The sequence below is a fragment of the Oxyura jamaicensis genome, chromosome 2, assembly GCF_011077185.1.
Source record: "Oxyura jamaicensis isolate SHBP4307 breed ruddy duck chromosome 2, BPBGC_Ojam_1.0, whole genome shotgun sequence".
NCBI lineage: Eukaryota > Metazoa > Chordata > Aves > Anseriformes > Anatidae > Oxyura > Oxyura jamaicensis.
The window spans coordinates 108847193-108863263 of record NC_048894.1 but is presented as its reverse complement, the minus strand read 5'-3'; the positions used below and the strand labels follow the sequence as shown (position 1 = coordinate 108863263).

General features: G+C 38.1%; 1 protein-coding gene across 7 annotated transcripts in view; it reads left to right on the top strand.

The window, feature by feature from the left end:
• The window catches only part of PPP4R1 (protein phosphatase 4 regulatory subunit 1), a 64153-nt gene that overhangs the window by 27400 nt on the left and 20682 nt on the right, over window positions 1–16071 (top strand). For all 7 annotated transcript variants that reach the window (XM_035318079.1, XM_035318078.1, XM_035318082.1 and 4 more), the window contains 7 exons: window positions 6716–6858; window positions 8497–8643; window positions 10152–10259; window positions 11015–11080; window positions 12473–12631; window positions 13617–13747; window positions 15272–15789. In XM_035318079.1, the coding sequence (XP_035173970.1) occupies window positions 6716–6858; window positions 8497–8643; window positions 10152–10259; window positions 11015–11080; window positions 12473–12631; window positions 13617–13747; window positions 15272–15789 (1272 nt within the window). The remainder of the gene's footprint in view (window positions 1–6715; window positions 6859–8496; window positions 8644–10151; window positions 10260–11014; window positions 11081–12472; window positions 12632–13616; window positions 13748–15271; window positions 15790–16071) is intronic.

Genomic DNA, 16071 nt, shown 5'->3' with positions numbered 1-16071 from the left:
TTCTGCATAGAATCAGTTGTGAATGCAGTTTGCAGAGCACACTGATTTTTAGAAACAATTATTAGACTAATTGGTCATTAAGTTTCGAAGCTGTGTAATCAGCCTTAATGTGGATGGCCTCGCAACCTTAATGACTTAATAGCATGTTTAACCTGTGTTAGCAACACCATTCAAATCAAATTGCAGTTGTTACAGTGAGAGGTGCCAACAGTGTCTGTCCGACAGCACATGGTACAGCATTGCATTTAACGAGATCTTCCTATTTATGAAATATCAGTGGGAGCAGGGAGTTCCCTTTCCCTGCTGTCAGCAGCTACCCTCATACCTCTTCCCCCGCCTCCTGCTACATGACTTTTACCTCTGCTGGTGCAATCCTTTTTCATCTCTCCTTGCTTCTAACTGATGACTAATGGTGACTTTCCCCTCACTCATTAGTTGCTCTGTATTTCACTCCTGATCTGTCAATCAGTAATGAAATTGATTTCTAGTTAGTAAAAGAAAATAACCTGACTAGTGAAGCAGCACGCAAATCAGACACATCAGTCTGTCTGATGGACCCTTAAGCTAAAAGGATGGGTTCTGGGCACACAGTATATCTTTCACTCTAGATTTTCTTTGGCCTTCAAAAGAAGGTAGGAAAGGTGGAGGGATATATGAAACAGAAAATGAGAGAAATCAAAAGGGGAGATGTAGTTAACACGAGAAGAATAAAGGTGGGAAAGGAAAATTATATTTGGGAAGGAAGGGGGTAAAGTTTGAATTTGTAAACTGTAGAATTTATTTAAAGTTTATTTTTGACCATGCAAATTACTCATTCCATTACTATCTGAATGATGTTGATAGATTGTCATATCCAGTATGTTGTGGTCTTTATACTCAGGCTGAATACCTAAGTGAGCGTCCGTACAGGGGGATGGGTATGAAGGTGTTTTCATCAAGGCTTGTTTCTCTCTAGTACATGCAAATCAATATTTTCATTTGGTCTTTCACCAAAAGATTTTTTTTAAGAATGAATGTGTAAATGTAAAGCTATGAATTTATACATCTCTTTCTTACAACCCTCCATGAAAACAAATATTAATATTGAAGTGTACTTAAAACATTAATCAGAATTGTCAGTTAAGGCAACCTTAACGTCACCAATGGTTGTTACTCTTACGTGTTTTTAACAACCCAAAAACATCACAGCTCCTCACAGAGGTAGGGGGAGTTGGTCGTTTTTGGATAACGAAAGCTTTGCAGAATTCCTTTTAAATACTGTATGCGTTGCAGAATAACCTATTGTGAAAGAAGTCTAATTGTCAGTTGGTTCTGGAATAATGACTTCATAAATAACTGTTCTGGAGCAATTAGTCTGCAGTAATCCCTTTTTCATTTCCAGTATACAGCTAACCATGGTGCTTTACTTCCTCATAGCTGAAGAACACAGTAAGCATTACACATTTATATAGGAAAACTAAGTGTACTTGCAGGAGTAGTTAGATGAAAATGTTGGCACTTCGCTTACAAGAGAGATGATGTCAAATTTTAGGAGAAATTGAAATGTTTTTCACAGGTAGGGAAAGAACAGTTAAGTATTGCTATGGTATTGGGGTGTCTATACAACTGGTGATTGGTGAAATACCTAAAACTGAAGGTTGATGTGTGCAGGTTAAAGTCTGCTCAGGTTTTTGAGATGTTAGAAGGAATATATTACTGGTTTTGCATGGTCTGGAAATTGGAGGGAGGTAGAACTGTATAATTTTATTATGGCAACTTCTTTATGAATTTATTCCACAAACAGAAGAAATGTAAGTCTATTTTCATTTCTTCTGTCATTCTTTTAGTCTAGATTGATTTCTAAGGCTCAGTTCAGTAATTGTGTCCAGAGAATGCAAGAGAGCTGACAGAATGAAATAAAGTGCTAATGAATGAGAAAAACAATTATGAGTTTGCTCCTGAAGTCTAATCTGGTGTTAACATTTCTTTCCAATTTTTTGTTTTGACAAGTTGTAGGGTTTTTTTTAGTAGCCGACTACTTCAAGACACAGACATGTACCTTCAGGAGATAGTATTTTTAAATGCTCTTCTTTTCAGATTTACTCTGCCAAAAGGAAATAATGCTGTTCTAAGCAAATGGTATGGAGAACCTAATTGTACACAGTAAATTTGCAGAGTGCTTAGAATAGAAACTTTTAATCTTGACATGAAGTGAAATTTTTCCATCCAGATTTTGTTTGTATTCTGAAAGCCTGGACCTGATTGTGTTGTGCGGTTTAAAAAGTAAATATATATGAAATACAGATGTGTTCCGTGGCTGGATAAGCTTATAACTTAAGTGACACGTAATAATTCTATTTGATACTTCCACAGTCCATTTGCTGTGTTGGTGATGAAGGCATAAATTCGGTTATAAACTACTGAAAAGTTAAAACTAAAATGTCAGGCACTGTGTCGAGGCCTGCTGGCAGGCTTTTGGAGCTGCAACCCATCCTAGCTGAAGGCGAAGCTGAGGAATGAACTACAGGAACGACAAAGTTGCAGGATCTTTAGTAGAACTCTTTGGCACTGAGTTATGTTTCCTAAAGACCCAAGCAACAACAACAAAAAAATTGCTCTGCTGTAACCTTGTCAGACTGCAAGATTAGACGCTATTCAGTACACACTGGAATATATGCTTCAGTGTTTGGAAGAATTGAGGTCTTATCTAAATCGGGAAGCTTACAGTTCAGGTTCTTGCACAGCAGCAGTAACTCTCTGGAGCAGCACAGTGCCTTTTTGGTAGTGAATTACGGTGTTGCTTTACAGAGCCAGTGACGCACAGTGCTGGTTTGTTGGCTGGTTTTAATCGAGCTTACTAAGATCTCAGAGCCACACACGTAAAACTTAGGAGATGTATGAACTAAGGTGCCTCTACAGTTCTAATTCATTCCTGGGCATGAATTTTTCACATCTTTAATTGTATCATCCCATCTGTCTGTGTTCCCCACGAAGCCAGAGCTTGCTGAGTTGCTCAGGAAGAAGGAGGCTCGCTTTACACGAGCAGCTCAACACTGTCATGCAGTATGGCCGCTCTCTTAAGTGATGCATAATAGATTAATCCTGTTTTGAAGAGAGGAAAAAAAAAAAAAAAAAAAGGATCTTCTGGGTTTGGCACTCATTGCTGTTTTACAAGGGCGCTTCATAAAGAAATTCATGAAGTCATTTCCACAGCAAAACCAGTCGGTTTAGGGAAAGGGAGCGTTGTCGTGACTTTATCAGTGGGCATGTAAACTGTAGAGGTATCAAAGTCTAAACAGCCTGCCTGTTGTGAGTGCATGGTGTCAGGAGCTTTATACATGGCTCTGGGTATGCTTAATGTGGAGCTCTTGTTGGGTTTGATTGCACAGGTATCCTTTATACAGCAGTTTAAGAATCCAGAGCTTAAGGCTCCAATCGAATGAGTAGTGTGCAATTACTTTGTGAAGGGTTTGGCTTAAGCATTTCACACAGCTTCGTGCTGGACAAAAGAGCAAATCAAGCTCTTCAGAGGTATTTTGCTGCTTCTGCTCTATTTAGATAATAGTGTCACAGTAAGTAGTCCCTGTGCCCTGTTTTACTCTCTCCTTGCTTCTGTCATCACAAAGTTCTGCTACTTGACAGAAATGTGTGACTGCACAGGGAAACCAATCCAAGTGCCAGTTCTTTCTGTTTAATCATCCTCGTGTGGTGCGGCAAGAGCTGTGTCAGCCAGATCAGTTCTTTGATAGGGCTTGTTGTCTGGCTGCACGAACGGTTGCATTGGCTTAATGGAAGGGCCAGCTGCAAGTTTGGGGTTTGGGAGGGTGGGAACTGCCTGAAGCAAATTCAGGAACAGTTTAAGAAGCACTGCTGCCAAACATGAAGCCTCAGCTGAATTTCTCCTCCTCTTCCCAACCACCCCTACCCCCTGGTGAGCATCAGTCATCTTCCGTTAGCTGCAGGGAATGAAGCAGGGGACCTAGGAGATGCTAGTGATAAGCGTTGTGACAAAAGCCTGGTGTACCCTTAGATCATGTCCTGGACATGTTTTGAAGTAGCAGCTTTATGAGAAAGGTGGGAGGAAGTCCCTCCAGCCCTGGCGTTGGGCCCTGCTTCCAATTTCTTGTCCAGCAAGTTCCAGTCTGCCTTTCCTTCAGTTGCCAGCCTTACCTCATCATTATTCACCTCTCAACCCTCTGTGCCTCCATTCCCAGCCTGGTGGTTCCTCACTGTGCTCTAGGTTTCCCTCTGTGGCTGTGCTTCAGCACCTTTCGCGGCCTTTGTCCTGTCTGCCTCTGAATTAGATGTTTTTTTCTGTTGCTTTGCTGAGGTGTTACGCAGCGAGTTACTGAGACTCAAAGTGCTCGGCCAGGAAGGACTTCTCCATTCCTAGCTGCTGTACTCTCTGTTGTGTACTGGACAAGTGCAAATGGAGAGTGTTTTAAAGGCCCTGAGCTCTGCCACTGTCGGGCAGGTTTTCACACAGATGGAAAAACACTTTCTGATGTAAAAGGACTCCCCTCTCGCACGTATTTCTGTGCCAGAAGTAAAGCTAGGCCTTATCTGATAAAAGGAACAGAATTCAACGTAGGAAGAAATGAGATGATTTTGCCAAGTTCAGTCTTGAAAACAGCTGATCTGCTTTTGTTTTTTCCTAAGAAAACCTCATCCAGTGAAGACTGGCAGCTTATGCTGTCCTGTGTTCTAATGACTCTTTTGGCAAATTTTAGTTAGGAAGTGAAAGATGAGGTACTGTGTATTAGGAAACTTTAAAACTAGGCAGTGCTGAAAGCTTCCAAAAGAAAACTAAACAGAAATTAGGAAAAAAAAAATAGACTGAAGATGTTAACTTTTTATTTTCAAAGCTTTTTAGAAGAAAAAAAATCTGTTTAGCAAGAATTAGTATTTCCTTTCCTTATGTTAATGTGATACAGAATTTTTCTTTCAAAATTAATGATCTCATTAAAGTTTGCCCTATATACAGGTGCTTATTTTGGTCAACCGTTACGTTTAATGTTACAAACATCATGTTCAAACTGAAATCCAAGTCTTTCGGTATCTATTCATTATTCCAAGTTTACTAAAACTTGCATGTAGTTTGAGTAGTATTCTTTGAGATCTGGCTTCTTCGGTACAATCTTATATGTGTATACGTACGTGTATTGCTTATGGAGTTCTGAAACACGTGTAGGTTGAACATCTGAAATTTAAATAAGAAGGCATTTTTCATGTATGTTCCTATTTTATTTAAGATGAGAAACAAAGCAGACTGGCAGTTTTTCCTTATCATGATCAGCAAACCTATTCAGTATTGATTTATCTGGCATTTCATTTTGTATTTTGAACTTGGTCAGGAGGTCATAAACTTTACAGAGTTTTTTAAGTCTGTAGTCAAAGAAATGGAACAAACAGACCTTTGATTACTTTGTGTGCTATGATTCTGTTCTCGTCCTCAGTGAAGAGACTACACAAAGCATGGTACTTGCTTTGTCTTTGTTTTGTTTTATTCAGTCTTAAGCTGTCAATTTTAACTAATGTTCAAGAAAGCTAAAAGCTGCATGCATTATCCATGTTAAATAAAAATGCAAATCACATGTTCCTATTTAGCAGAAGGTTATAATGTTTCATGTTAATTCCAAGTATTCTAGGGAAGATGCTTTTGTCATGCCATTAGGTTTTACTTGGACAGTTGCTTTGTAAAAATATAGTAAGGCACATGTATGCTGTGAACAGTATACATTTTATTATTTAAAATATAAATCAAGTTATTTTCACTTGAGAGTAATTGTTGGGTTTTCAGTATGTGTTTTTGTAGGTAATCCATACTCTTAACAGTAACCACAGATGTAAACAAATTCTGAAAGGAGAGAAATACTCAGTGCTTACGTCTGAAATGATTTTATTTTATTCCTGTGGATTAGTGGACTACTAGGCATGTGATAATGACCTACTTCTTAAATTGAATATGTTCTTTTAATACTCAGTTGGAATTTAATCCATATTTAATTTTTCTTCTTATTTTTCCCCTCATTCCCCAAATAGACGAGCCCGTTCTGCAGGGATTAGGATTCATTCAAGCAGTACAGCATTTTCTTAATTGAAAAAGTAAATTAAGTATTCTTGAACCAGTCACCAACTTTGATGAAAAACTTATCTAAAAGGTTTAAGAAACAACTGGAAAGGTGCAGGACCGTTTCTGCGTGACAGGAGTATCAGTAGACTTAAAAAGCATAAAATGAAAAAAGCATCTGTGGATGTGGCTGGTTATCCTGCTTAGTGGAATCTTTCCCTTATGAAAGGCTGCAGTCAGGAGCCACCCTCAGTTTGTTTCTTCCCATAGTGGTAGCAGTGTTGGGATGACTTCCTGTGTAGCAATTCTCTTGGAAGTAGGTGATGGTTGTAGGAAATTTGGATGGATTATGATACTCAGAATGTTTGATAACTTGCTCTCTTGTGTCTTTGTTGTTGTTGGGTTTTTTATTATTATTTTTTGGTAATTGATATTATGGGCCAAGGCTAAATATTTTGTAGAAGTTTAGCAGCATGGAGTGTATTTGTACCTGGTTGTGCAAAAAGATGGTGCTTATCAAAATTACACTCACCGTAAACATACTGAAATGATCACTTGAGAGTGCAGTTTGTATATACAGAACTGTAAAAAGGCTTATCCTTGCAATATCTGGCAGTATCTTAACATTTATCATGCCTTTTTTTGGTTTTATTTTGACCCTGACAGAGCCTACAGTGCGGGCAGAACTAATGGAACAGGTGCCTCATATTGCTATGTTTTGTCAAGAAAATAGACCTTCAATCCCATACGCTTTTTCCAAATACTTGCTACCTATTGTTGTACGGTACCTTGCAGACCAGAATAACCAGGTAAGTGTCTTGTCGAAACAGTTTATAAGCTAGTTAAATATTTCTGTTGTGAGGCTTTTCAATTTAACTTATTTGAGATCATATAAATGGGTAATATTTTGAAGTGAAAAAGGTTTTGAATGACTTGAAGTACATGGCACTCTGAAATCATTAAGAAAACTTTGAATATTTTTCACCTAATATGATCTGTTCTGATCTTGGGGCTTTTATATGGTATTGCGTTCTTATGGACAAAATCAAACAGTCATTCTTCTAAGCTAACACAAATTCTGACAAAAAGGGACAATAGTTACAAAAAAATAACTTATTGTAATTCAGTTTTTTAAGCACTGTTACATACTTTCATATCCAGTTCTTTGTATAATGATCCAGTGATTTCTGTTTTATGAGCTGAATTTGCATGGAACTTTGTGTGGTTTCTGTGTCTTCATGTATGAATTACCTCATCTAAACTTTTCTGTAGGATTCTCCAAGTCATTTCAGAGTAAATTTTAGGTGGAATGTTATCTCAAGAAGTTTAGAACTCTGAGTTTTAGTCACTTTTTTAACCTTTGCCAGATTTTTCATACTTAAAAGTAGGTGTCAAAACCAGGCATTTTTCTTCACAGTGGTTGTGCTAATTCACAGAGAATACGAGAACCATTCTTCTGATTGATATTCTCTTGCTCACAGATTCAGTAATTCTGTTCATATTCCTTCTGTTGATAATTCTGGTTTCAATTTGGCTGGTTTGCTCTGAAACAAATATCTTGGTGGTCTTCTCATAATTACTGCATTGCAACATGTAGTCCAGAATTTTATATCATGTTTCTATCTCTTCTGATACACATGACCTTGCGTTTGCAAGTATTAAGTTCATGCAGTATAAATAAGCCCATCTTTTCAATTTATCTGGATTGCTCCAGTTGACTCCAGCATTTTCTGAATCATCTCCAAACTTTTATTGGTAACTTTGGATTTTTTTTCCAGATGGTAGCTAATGCATGATGCTATGTTTGTCAGTGCTAGATATACAGATACTGAAGAGCACTGAGGGCTAATTCCCCTAGAAACAATTCTATTGAGTAATTATTACCTCCATGGAATTACTTTTTGAGTGTCAGTAGTTAACTACATATGAAGTCAATTAGTAATGGTCATCCTATTTTTGTTCATTTTTTTTTGCTAGATGGAACTAATCAGAATTGTCTCTCGGGATTTAAAACACGTTCAAAATAAATGCAGTTATTTTTTGTCAGCCATACTTGGTAATCTCAGAAAAAAAGAGGATTTGTTTAATGAAACTCGTGCCATAGAACTTTGTTACTCCCAATTAGCTATGCTGCTTCTCTTCCAGGGCTTTTTTTTTTTTTTGTCATGGCAGTCATGACTTTTGGGAAATACGTAGGCAGACACTCTTATAATAGCATTGCATTAGTATTTAATAAGCAGGCGTTCTTGGATCTGATGTTTTGTTTCAAACACAAAGTGTTTGCAAAGGCATTTTTGGAACACTTGTCTCCTCTCTCTGAGTCCCAAAAAGAGTAGGTGTGTAGCAGTAGATAGGTACAGCTCCCAAAATACTAGAACACACTAAAAAAAAAAAAAAAGCCAAACTTTTTTAAACTCCTTGGTTTGATTTTTGTCTTCTTCTGTTAGGTAAGAAAAACAAGCCAGGCAGCATTGTTAGTTCTGTTGGAACAAGAACTCATAGAGAGATATGATGTGGAGACCAAAGTATGCCCTGTTCTGATAGATCTGACAGCTCCAGACAGCAATGATGATGTGAAGACAGAAGCCGTGGCTGTAAGTAACACCAGTATTGAACTACACAGTACAGCATTTGCTTGAATGGTTGGTGTTGCAGTGATGCTGCCATGTTTCCAAAGATGCATATTAATGTGGTAGGAGAGAGAAAAATTTACTTTTCTATCCATAACTAATCCATAACTTTTCCATGCTGTCTTGTGTAAACAAGTCAAGCTTAGAGTTAAAATCAATAGCTTGTATATGCCATGAAGAAAGACCCAACTGGACAAGCCATCGTTGGGGATTAATTTTATTGACTCCAAAAGCATCTGCTATTGATGGCTTCTTGTTTTGTGCAGGTTTGTTTTATGGTTTAAATTGCATATGTGGAGAATTTCCACCAGTGGAAAATGTTTAGTGCTTGAACTCTTTTGGTCTTTATATTTGTTCTCTTTATTGATTTTTTTTTGATTGGACAAAATAAAAAGCATTTGAGTTGACTTCTTTTTTGTTTGTTTGTTTTTGCATTGGATGCAACCTTGATAATTAAAAATTCCTGTGTGCCAAATTAAAATAGAAAGCAAATTAATAATTCATAAAGGAGAAAGGACAGAGGCCTTGTGTGCAAATGCGTCTGTTTAATTTTTTCAATTTATGTTGATGGTTTTTGCTGGATTAATTTTTTGTTCTTATTGGTTAAGAGAAAACTCATTAATATTTTACTGTAATAATGTGGCCGGACTACTAAACAGGCTGGGCATTTGACACCAAATTTACAGTACTTTCTTGAAGAAGCTTACAAATCTGTAAGGGAATAGAATTCAAAGCAGAGATTGCTTTACCTATCTTTGTTGTTTTGAAGATACTGAAACTTGAGAAAGGGTTCTGTACTAAACTAAGTCTTTATTACTATAAAAAATTAAGTAGATATACTGATACAACTAGGAAAGTTAAAATTCTTTTAGACTACCTTCATTTAAAAAAAATTGTAGAAGTCAGAATGAAAGAACAGTTAGAAGATAAAGCTGTCACTTTCTTTGGTATGATATGATTTTTCTCAGTAATTTTATGTTAAGGAATTATAGGTGACCAATATCAACTATTGTAATTAATTTTTAAATCATACAGGAGATGGAGAAGTCACTTAACTATACTAATTGTCAATAATTTTCTGTTAACTGTAAAAAAAAATCCTCAAGTACTGGAACAGTGAAAGTGCTGTAGTTGTTGTTTTTGACGTTATAATTCAGTTTGGAAAAAAAAATGTAATTTCTGAGAGCTCATATTAATTAGTCTTCAATCTGATTTAATTCATTGAAATTCCAATGTCTTCTACAACTGTGTTACATTATAGCAGGGGGAAGGTTTAAAAAAAAAAAAGGAAGGGGGGTGGGAAAGCTTTTTTATAGGAGTGGCCAAACTTTTTGATTCATTTTTTTTCCAATATTTTTCAAAATTTTCAGTTTTCTGTATCAGAATAAAAAGTAAACGTAAAAAGGCTCTGCTTAACTGACACGGAATTGTCTTGTGCAGTCATTCCTAATTATTGTCTGTCTTGCCACTAGATAATGTGCAAAATGGCCTCCATGGTGGGAAAGGACATCACGGAAAGACTTGTTCTTCCTAGGTTTTGTGAGATGTGCTGTGACTGCAGAATGTTTCATGTTCGTAAGGTATGAATTATCAGCATTTAGTCTGGCTTATCTGTGAAAGGAGTGTCATCAACTTGGAACTTGCATTTGTCTAAATGACATTGTCCTGCTAGATTTCATTTCTGACAATTGTAAGTGAAAGCTATGGCATTTCTTTATAGCTTGTTTTTCTACAGATTGTGTGTTTGACACTTGAGGTTTTTTCTAGAGTACCTACGTTTATTATCAGAAACAAAGAAGCTGCATGTCCTTATGATTGCGCAGGTAGCATTGTGTGCATGATTGTTCACATGAAAATGTGAACCAGCTGTACCTGATAAAGCATCAGCTACCTGAGCTCATAGCTTAGTACTTAGAATTAAAGATGCTCATTAAGATGAAGCAAACCAGTATTCCATCATTGAACTTAGGTGCTGAGGCTGTGTTTCAGTTTCACCCTGCCATTGTATAACTTCTTTTTCTTTATAATTGCTTGGGGTGTTTCATTTGACAGCACTTTGAACATATTTAATCTTCCTTCCCTTTCACTTAAGTTTTGGGGTGCTCCTTTAATGATTTTTAAAAGGCTGATTAAAGTTGAAGGTTTTTTTAATATTTTATTATTTTTATTTATTATCATTATTATTTTTAAACTGTAGAAATTGTTGGATTGGGGAAGTGGCTGATTTTTAGTTAGCACCAAAACCTGCCTTTTATGGCTTTAAAAGCTGTTTAGACTTTTTATGCTGTATTAAAACAATTGTTTTAGTAGTTATTTCTTGCATTTTGTCTGCAAGGTATGTGCAGCCAACTTTGGAGATATCTGCAGTGTGGTTGGGCAGCAAGCCACTGAAGAAATGCTGGTAAGCCATCTCTTAACAGCTTTTTCTTTTTAATACAAGTCCGTAGTGGAGTTAGACAAGGTATACAGAAGGACAACTAAAATAATTAGGAAACTGCTATGTTTCCATGGTAAGGAGAGACTAAAATGCTGTGACTCTTAGTTTAACTGATAGGAGGTTTCGACTGAGGTTTACAAAATCTTTGAAGACAGTTACCATGAATAAAGACCTCTTACTTGCCAAATCACAGTCTAGAGCTGAGGGGTACTAGACCTAGGAGAAGGGTTTAAAACTGACCAAAGAAAATACTTCAGGTTGTTAATGCAGAAAGTATCAGCAAATTCAAAAAGGCAAGAAGTAGGCAGGAATGTGTCTGCCTTACGGACATTAGCAATGAGAAATTGCAGGTACTGAGGAGTAAGAGGGGAGCAGACTGATAGGGCAAGGCTTGTATGGTCTTTTAATGCTGCAGTTCGTTGCTTCCTTCTGTTAGAGTCAGATTTCCTAACCCTTAACAAAACCTCAGAGCCCTCCTGGGAAGGAGGGAAAGAGAACTAGAGGGAAAGAAAGGCAGAGAAAATAAAAGGATCTGGGCAAGAACAAACAAAGGGAAGAAGACAGGCTGAAAATGGAAAAAGAGGGAACCCCTGTGTTTCTGGGTCAGTAATCCTTAACAATACCTCTCATTCCTTCCACATGGTGTGTCCAAGGAGCTGGGGGATGTTGCTTGACTCAGGCACTTGACAGGGTTAGGGAACAGAAATTACCATGAAAGTCTCTGGGATCCCTCTTCAAGCTTTCTTCTCTTGGTGCTGTGAATGGTGAGCTTGTTGAGGACTGGAGGAGGTTGATGAGTCAGTCCCATGAATTAGTGGGGTTTTTCTATGGAGAACAGCGTAGATGAAGTCACGACATCTGCGAATGGCTGCAGAGCCTCTTGTTGATGTAACAAGTAGACATAGTCTCATCCTCAGGAGGTTTCTTATGTTCTTACAGTATTTGCTGCATTGTTCCTTAGGTACTGTGTGATTCAAGCCATTTGATAATGGAGTATCTTTGCTCAGATTTACATCCTACATGCTTCTTAATTACAGATGTAAATTGGTTTCTTTTACACAGATGCCGTCGTCTTAGTGATACATGTCAAGAATTTGGATTAAAACCTTGTAGAAGGTGCAATTGGAGTGTTAGTATGTCAAAGCAATAACATATAGCTAGACTGTTCTTAAAAATGTTGGGAATCTGCATAACACAAAAATGCATTTTTGCATGTTCTTTGTCATGTGAACTTAGTTAAACTAATGCATCTGTTGAGTATGAGGGCAGAGAACTCGATGAAGGAAGTGAATAGGAAAAAACCCGCTTTGAAACGAGTGTCTGCTAAGACTTGCAAACTTACTATGTCCTGAACAGTTGCCGAGGTTTTTCCAGCTCTGCTCTGATAACGTGTGGGGAGTTCGAAAAGCCTGCGCTGAATGCTTCATGGCCGTTTCTTGTGCAACATCACAGGAAGTCCGACGGACAAAGTTGTCAACCCTTTTTATTAATTTGATTAGTGATCCTTCACGATGGGTAAGAACCGCTTTTTATTTCTTGAACAACTGTTACGGTATAAGTGTTTTACCGTGGTATTCTCTATATAACTTTTCCCCATAGGTATGGATAACACAGGTTTCACACATCTTGAGCAAGACTCCTGTTGGGATGCCTAGTTTGTCAATAGGCATAAAGATTTCCTCACATTTCCACTGCAGTATATAAGAAAAATTATGTCACTAGGACAGTGTTTCTTCGTCAGCTATCTGTGACTTCACGTTGTTAAAGATCAACAGATCTTAAAAACTGGATGCAATTTATTTCTATTTCTCAGGTCCCTACCACCATCTCCTTTTTGTCTTCGAGGTCTATTCTTCAAACATTAAGTTTGTTATTGAGCAGACTACTTCTAAGAGCCAAATTTACATCTTTTGCACAGGGGCAAAAAATCGTGCAAGTTGTAAAATAAATAAATAAATAAATAAATAAATAAAAATCATGCAAGGTGTAGCCCAGCAGAATTAATCTCATAATAGAAATGGACATAGATAGGATCATTGGTGAGAGGGGAAGAATAAATAGTAGGAGAAAGGAGAGGAGCAAATGAAGGATATAATGAACTAGAAAGGGAAAAAATACTAAGCTTGTCACCAGTCAAATTCATGATAATGAAATGTGTGTTTGCCACACCACAACTCTTTCCTTCCAGGTCGTTACAATTCTCAACTGAGCTTTCAGATTTACACTTTTGATATTTAAATAATTGTGATTTCTTTGGTTATGGGGAAAGGGCCTGTCAACATACAGTTACCTGTGATTTAAATGTTTTTACGCTGTTTTTTCTTAACATTTTTCATCTATCGGTCTAGATATACAGCTGGCTTGCTTTTCTAGAAAAGAGCTTCTGCTGTTGCTTTCCTTCATAGACTTATGACCCTTAGGTCCTTCTAACAGTGGACTTCTATGTTTTGTAGGTCAGCACTATTTATATAACTTTTTTTTCTTGGACCCTTTCCACTAGGTCCGTCAAGCTGCTTTTCAATCTCTGGGGCCTTTCATATCAACTTTTGCTAATCCATCCAGCAGTGGTCAGTATTTTAAAGAAGAAGATGGTAAAAACCCAGAGGATCATGGTTCTTCACAGGAAAACAGGTAAAGAATTTCCTAAATCTACAGATTATTTTTTCTCCTTATTTTTCTTCTGTGTGATTTGCAAGTTCAGAAAGTTAACTTTCCTGTATAAATCTTGGAAAAATCTGGAATTCCTCATCTTACCGAACAGAGTACCAGAATTTTCAGTTATTTACTAAAAATACAAAATTATTCATTAATTTAGGATGCATCCAAATACCTTGCAGCATTCTGTCTATGATGAAGTAACTGACCTGGTAGATGAGGGGAGAGCAGTGAATATTGTCTATATGGATTTCAGTAAGATTTTTGATGCTGTCTTCCATAAGATCCTCACAGAGAAGCTGTTGTTGACTTATGGGGCTGGATGGGTGGGCAGTGAGTGAGGTGGATTTAAAACTGGCTGAAGAGCCAGGCCCACGGACTGGTGATGAGTAGCATGAGGTTAGTTGGAGGTGACTAAAAGCGGTGTACCCTGGGTATACCAGGTCCAGTTCTGTTCAACATCTCCAGTAATGATCTGGATGACAGGGCAAGGTGCACCCTCAGTGAGATTGCAGGTGACATAAAACTGGGAGGAGAAGCTGATACACCAGAGGGTTGTGCTGCCATCCAGAGGGACCTTGAAAGGCTGGAGAAATGGGCTGGCAGGAACTTTGTGAAGTTCATCAAGGGGAAGTGCAAAGTCTAGCACCAAGAGAGGAACAACCACAGGCACCAGCACGTGCTGTGAGCTGCCTGACCGGAAGGCAGCTCTGGAAAGTAGAAAAGGTTCTGGGGGTCCTGGTGGACACCAAATTGAACATGAATCATCAGTGTGCCCTTGTGGTAAAGAAGTCTAATGGCATCCTGGGCTGCATTAGGAATACTGCTGGCAGGTAAAGGAAGGATCATCCTTGCCATCTACTCAGCACTGGCAAGGCCATATCTGGAGTGCTGTGTTCAGTTCTGGCAAACTGATATGAAAGAGATTGAGCAACTGGAGAAAGTCTAGCAAAGGACCCAAGATCATGATGGGCTGGAGCATCTGTCCTGTGAGGACAGGATAAACAGAGCTGGGACTGTTTAGCTTAGAGACGAGAAGGCTCAGGAGGGGATGTTGTTAATGTGTATAATACCTGAAGGGAAGGTCTAAAGATGGTGAAGCCAGACTCTTTTCTGTGGTGCCCGGTGCCAGGACAAGAGGCAGTGGGCACAGTCTGGAGCCCAGGTTCCCTCTGAACATCAGGAAGCACTTCTGTGCTGTGAGCATGACTGAGCACTGGGCCGGGTTGTCGAGAGAGGTTGAGGAGTCTTCCTCTTTAAAACCTTTCTGACTGCTCTAGGTGTCCCTGCTTGAGCAAGGGGCTTGGACCAGATGACCTCCTGAAGTCCCTTGTAATCTCAGCCATTCTCATTCTTTGATTCTGTGACTTATTTTGCTATGCTGTAAGTAAATCTAACTTGATAAATAACAACACGATAGTATTTTTATGATTTTTCAAAAGCATCTGTTTGCAACAAGTTTATTTTTTTAAATAGTTTGTTTGCTTTGTCACTCAACAGTGAACAAATCAGAACCACAGAAGATGTCACAGCAGAGGATGAGCACAACAGAACAGAGGATCTGTCCTCACGTGTCGATAATGATGATTTTGCAAGAAAACTTGAAAATGCCATGGGAGATGAAAATGCAGTGTCAAATAACTCCCAAAGGGAAAGTGATTTCCAGACTGAGTCACCCTTTCATTGCACTTCATCTTCAGAACCTTGTGGGGAAATGGCTGACGAGAACGAGCGAAGTTCTCATCGCTGTACAGCAGGACTGCGGGAGGCTGGGCTAAGTTCACAGGAAACCTCTCTTTCAGAGCAGGAATTGTACAATTCCTTTCATTTCTGGAGGACTCCACTTCCTGAAATAGATATTGACTTTGAGCTTCAGCAGACTTCTGAGATAATACTCGATAGAGAAATTCAGGAACTCACAATGCCAGTGTCTCCAAACATTCCTATGGCAAGAAGGAAAGAGCTGGAAGAAATGATAGAAAATTTGGAACCCCATATAGACGATCCAGATGTCAAAGGTATTGTAAAGATACTGAAACATTTTTAGTGTTCAGAGATGTGCATATGTTGTTTTAGCAGTTTGGGCTTGAACCTTGTATTTAAAAGTCAGAAGAACTGCTTTCTCCTAGTCCTTGAAGAAACCATTTCTATTTTGATTTAAGTGGGAAAAGTGATGATGTACCAAAAGGGAACTTGCATTTGTGTAAAAATGTTTAAAGGTAGTATGATTCCTTCCATAAACTGAATACACACAGCAGTGTACAATTCTGACTGCCTGTTTTGACAGCATAATCAAATGG